General features: G+C 35.6%; 1 protein-coding gene across 2 annotated transcripts in view; it reads right to left on the bottom strand.

Annotated features, from left to right (window-relative positions):
* Positions 1-4,151: 4,151 nt before the first annotated feature.
* The window catches only part of LOC106881686 (receptor-type tyrosine-protein phosphatase gamma), a 54,874-nt gene continuing 53,118 nt past the window's right edge, over positions 4,152-5,907 (bottom strand). Inside the window, exon 17 of one of the 2 annotated variants that reach the window (XM_014932153.2) lies at positions 4,152-5,112. In XM_014932153.2, the coding sequence (XP_014787639.1) occupies positions 4,945-5,112 (168 nt within the window). In that variant the 3' untranslated portion in view covers positions 4,152-4,944. The remainder of the gene's footprint in view (positions 5,113-5,907) is intronic. The other variant, XM_014932154.2, reaches the window with a different exon arrangement.

Below are 5,907 nucleotides of genomic sequence, written 5' to 3'. Positions count from 1 at the left end.
AAAACATTCTTGCAAAACATATTCAAAAAATTATATGTATATATATATATATATATATATATATATTCAATAAATGTCCCTTGTATATTATATAATGAGTGAGATTCTTGGTCAGGGTCTCACCCTCCTTAGAATTATTCAAAACTGATGTTCAGTGACATATCAAATGAATACAAACTATGAAAAGGAGTGAATAAAATTAACAATTGCTTCCATCATTGGCACAAAGCTACATGGTATAGAAATAATGGCTAACATGACTGCTACTTATTTTATTGATCAGGGAAGGATTGAAGCCAAGGAGTCAACTCTAGCAGGGAAAATCTGAAACACACACACACAAATGTGAAGAGACTAACTAAAGATGTAATAAGACATTCTGCCTGGTACTTCATTAGCTATGCATTTCACAGGCCTTACTAATTACAGTAATTATCATTATTATTATCAAGTGAGAGGGCTATCAAAGTGGCACTGGGCTACAAATATACAAAGGCTAATGTGTCCATTATGACTACCTGTCTGATAAGAGTACACCAGGTACATGTATCATAACCATATGTGCATGACATAGTGATGTCATATCAAAATAAACAGTGCATGACCTTGCAGGTGGAGCCGAATTAGAATTTTCTTCAGGTTGAGTAGTTCATCCTGCTCAAAAGATCCTTGAATAAGGTTTGATTAAGGATTATGAATGAAACACAGGTTTCCAGAGGTGAATTATTCAAACCCCACAAAATTCTTCTCAACACATGACTATGATGCTCAATACTCCTGCTGCTCATGATCAGAGATGCACACATCATCAGTTACTGAGGGACATGCTCAACTGGTTATGGTCAAACAAACTGACAAGCAAATCTGTAGCATTGAGCAGAATATTTGCTGTAGCCCATCTTTTATACCAAGACAAAACATGTACATGGTACTGCACCAGGACATTTATTATTATTATTATTTCTTACATAAAAACAAAGTTTTAGATTTTAGTGGGAGAGAGCAGTTGATTATGTCAACTTCAGTACTTTAATAGTATTTGTTGTATCAATGCTGGAAAGATGAAAGGCAAAGTGGACCCTTGTAGGATCTGAACTCAGATCAAAAAAAGCCAAAACAAATTCCACATGGCATAATTATAATAGTTGTTTCAAACATTAACACAAGACCTGAAATTTAGGTGGAAAGGGAGAGTATGCAGTTGATTATATTGACTCCAGTATAACCCCTGCAGAGATGAAAGGTAAAGTCAACTGTGGGATTTGAACTTAAAATATAAAGAACTAAGAAACAATGCCTCAAGGCATTCTGTCAACCCATCACCCTATTAATAATAATGATGATAATAATAATAATAATAATAATAATAATAGTAACATGCTAAATATGATGATGATGATGATGATGATGATGATGAGCACATTGTACACTTGATGTTCTCTTGCCAAGAATTGAGCTACAAGGGAATGAAAGAGATGAAATAAAAATTTAAAAAAATGGAAGAACAAGAACCCCCAGTGGGTAGGACTTATTGTAGAGCATCATCATTGAGTTACACATAAGCAGTACATGAAGATATAATTCTTGTGTTTACACCAAGTGTGTATGAATGAATATATGTATGCATAAAGTATATGTATTTATAATCTCATTGTATATAATACACCCTAATGCAGGCCTGATCAACTTGAAACTCCTGAGTTGCATGTGGCTTTTTAATTCTTTTTGTATGGGACATGTAAAAATCATGCCTATATAAATATATCTGTTCAGGAAAAGTCTGTAATATAATAAATCTTTATATTCAACTGTTAGTTTGAGCATTTTCATTTCTATTTCTCTCTCATTCTCTTACTATCACTTACTATCAATTTAATTTTTATAATTTACTTAATGTAATATATCACATACAATGTTTATCAAATTATTAAATTATTGTTTGAAAAGTGATGCCCCTCATAAAACCTACAATAAAAAGGCTTTTCACACCTGTCTTAAAGTACACATTAACCCCCGTCCCCCAACAAAAACACCCCCAGAACATTTTTTAGCTTTTACAGTATCAGAAATTGTTTAGCTTTTACAGTGTGTGTGACATCAGTTTTATTCTAGAATTCATATGTATGTGTATATAATGTAAAGTGAAATCTAGGCATAGATTTGTTGTCTGTGTATATGTGTAAAATTAAGAAGAAAAAAATCCCAGTGTTCATTTATTACTCATCCTTTCCTCCTATGATGAGATACTTAACAGAAACTATCATTAACAGAGAATCAGAAAGTAAAACAGAATAAAATAGAGAAGAAAAATAACAGTGAAAATGACTGCGGGCATAAAATCTTCTTTCACTGCCAACACACAGACACATTCTTTTGTGAATACCAAGGGTATAGATGGGACAGTCAATATGTATTTCAAGGTTTTCTTAGCATTTCCCACAGGAAGGATAAAAGATTGAACCCGGCATTGTCAATTAAGATGGGTCTGTCATGAGGACTCATAAGGCTGGAGGTTAGCCTGGTTTCTATGGAGTATAAGTGAATGATATTACTACACACACCTCTGAACGAGATGCTAGTCCATCACAGGGTTAACTTCCTGGTTGTTGCTGGAAACTCCTTTACTGCTGGGTGGACTGGAGCAACATGAAATGAAAAGTGTTTTGTTCAAGAACACAATGCACTGCCCAGTTCAGGAATCGAAACCACACTCTCCCAATCTTGAGTGCAACACTCTAACCACAAGTTTATGCACCTTCACTATTGCCAACTAAGTAACAAACCAATTATGCATTTCTATGCAGCCATTACTTACAGCAATGAGTTGGATGACTATCTGGCATCAATTTGTGGCTGAGTGTACTCAGTCAAAAAGAGATAGGGTTCTTGATCACAAACACAAGGCAGTGCAACAGAAACGGATAAAGCAGGGAAAAGAGAGACAGATAAATGTCAAGAGAATGTGAATCTCTTGCTTTGATTGCCTACGTTACCATGGACAACCACTTTATGTGTGAGTGTGTTTGCACATACATGCATGCACGTACACGCACACATTTCATCAACTGAAAAATACAAGACGTTTGAAGTTACTGTAAGTTTCGGCTTCCAATTCCTAAATTTTGCAATCTGAAGAACTGAAAGATGAAGCTGAAACTGATGGTAATCACATCATACTGTCTGGTATATAAATGGTTTTACTCTGCCTACAGTACCAAGCTTCCATATTCTTGACATTATGCATACACAGTACACAAATCCTTGTTAGTATATATGTATAAACATATATACATGCACACACATATATATGTGTGTGTGTGTATGCATATGTGAATGCATTTGCACACACACGTTATAGATGTGTATCTGCATGTATATATAAACAAGATGGTAAAAACAAAAAGGAACAAAACAATGACTTTCCATGGTTTGCAATTGAATCATCATGCCACCATCAGTTTAGACCAGCACCACTACCACTACCACCAATAGCACCACAATCATCATCACCAACACCATCATCATCATCAGTAGAACAGAAGCAGCTGATCAGCATAACAGGGTTTACAGTATGAAGCTATATATGATGTGTATATATATATATAATGTATATCTAATGCATAAAAGGTATATATATATATATATATATATATATAGTGTATAAATATTTTTAATGCATATACACACACACACATATATATATAATGCATACATAAATTGTGTGAGTGTGTATATACACACATACAGGCACACACATACATATATATAAACATATATTTGTGTTCATGTGTGTGTGAGTGTGTGTATATCGATGCATTTATAAAATATCAAATGCTAACAATGGTTGCTAAAATGCCCAGCAAAAGAAACAGAGAGAGGGTGCGTGCGTGTGTGTGTTTGTGTTTGTGTGTGAGTGTATTTATGAGACAGACAGACAAGTAGACACGCAAACAGACACTGCAATTCACATTTCTGCTCCAAATAAAATAAAATATAACACCCAACCCAACCCATAACTCTTTTTCTTTTTCCTGTTGTCTTTTCAATATTTTTTAGAATTTTTCTGTCTCATCTTTCTATGAATGTACATATATGATGTATGTCTTATATAGTATATAAATAATATATATATATATATATATATATATATATATATATATATATATATATATAATTTATGTGTGTGTGTGTATATATATTTGTATATATATCCATCTTTTTAATGCATTTTCTTTCATTTTGTTCAGTTGATTTGATTTCATTCTCATTTTCTTTTTTATTGAAAATGTTTTTTAATTTATGTTTTCCTTTTTATTATTGTCCATACATTTTTTTCTGGTTTGTTTTTAATCAATTTTTTTTTTTTTTTTTACTTTTTTGCATTTTCCCTGTCATCTCCACCTCTGTCTCGGTGGCGTGCCTCATCACGCTCACCAGATATATATGACAGTCAGTCACACATGTCCAGACAACGGGAGAACAAGAAAAAAAACCCAAGAAACCACTGCAGATGGCATGTTTATGAAACTGGTGTATGTGTGTGTTAAGGTATACATATGTGTCAGTATGTGTGTGTATGCATGCATGTGTGTGTATGTGTGTAAGATTGGGGATGGATAGGGGTAACAATAGTTATGTAGAAGTAGTAGTAATACTAGTAGTGGTGATAGGACCAGTATTAGAAGTAGGATGTATTTCGGTGATGAATGCCTTCTCTTCCCTCTCTTTCTCTCTCTCTCCTCCAACCAAGCAATTAACCAAAGGGAGACAATTAGCACACCTGATGTGTATGGACCCATTGGTTGGTGTAGAAGGTAATCTGCAGCAACGAAGAGGGTAATAAAATAAGAGGAGGGGAGGAAGGCAGAGTAGAGCAGAGTCGTAGTGGGGTGGTGGAGAGAATTCAGTGGGTTAGGGTTGGGAAACGAGTGAGATGTTTGAGGTCTACATGTCTGGCCAAGGCCCATTGCAGTTAGAGTTAGGTAACATGCCATTTTTGATGGCTCTGTGGTGAGGAAGTGTAGCAGTTCGATAGGACTCCTTTTCTTTCTCCTTCTCAGCCATGTGTTTACATAGACTGTCGATTGCTTTGTACAAATAATGATAGTTGTCCTGCAACAGAAACAAATAGACAATGTTAAAGTTTGATGCAAAAGAAGATATTTTGGAAGGATGGCATTTGTACAGTAGTAAAAACAAAACTGTAACTGTTGATTTATCCCTATCATTTCATACCTAAACCCCCATGCTTTTTCTCTCTCTCTCTCTGGCCAGGTAACCATGTACGTCCTCTATAGCAAGACATCTGTTTCTGTCTCTCTGTCACACACTATCCTTTCATCATCTGACACAGGATCACTTCCTCCAATGCCCTTCCCCCCTCTCAAAGATTCCTTGTCTTGCAAGTTACTTGGTGACCCTGTTGGTGCTGATGCCACATAAAAAGCATCCAGTCCTGACTGTAAAGTGGTTGGCATTTGGAAGGGTATCCAGTTGTAAAAACCATGCCAAAACTGACCTCACCTGTGCTGGTGCCGTGCAAAAAGCACTCAGTTCACTCTGCAGGGTGTTTGTCATAGTTTTTATGGCTGGATGCCCTTTCTGACAACACAGAAGACTGGTGTAGTCTATTGAGTGGTCAGCTCCTGAGAAAGCATCTAACCCTTGCCAGCTTGGAAGGCAGAATTTAAACAATGATAATGATGACACACATATACTACTGACTTCCATGCTCATAAGTTCATATTCTAGTACACTCTTTGTATTGTACTCATGATCAAGGCACCTAGTTAGAAAACAAATTCCAGTCCTACCACCTATTTGAAGGGTTTGTATTAGGAAGGAAATTCAGCTCTAAAATAGCTGCACCAAACTCAGCTAACAACCTGACTGTAGCCCCCCCCCCCC

Source organism: Octopus bimaculoides, chromosome 5 (genome assembly GCF_001194135.2).
Source record: "Octopus bimaculoides isolate UCB-OBI-ISO-001 chromosome 5, ASM119413v2, whole genome shotgun sequence".
In the NCBI taxonomy this organism is placed as follows: Eukaryota; Metazoa; Mollusca; class Cephalopoda; order Octopoda; family Octopodidae; genus Octopus; species Octopus bimaculoides.
The sequence above is the reverse complement of the archived record's forward strand: the minus strand, read 5'-3'. Positions and strand labels throughout refer to the sequence as shown.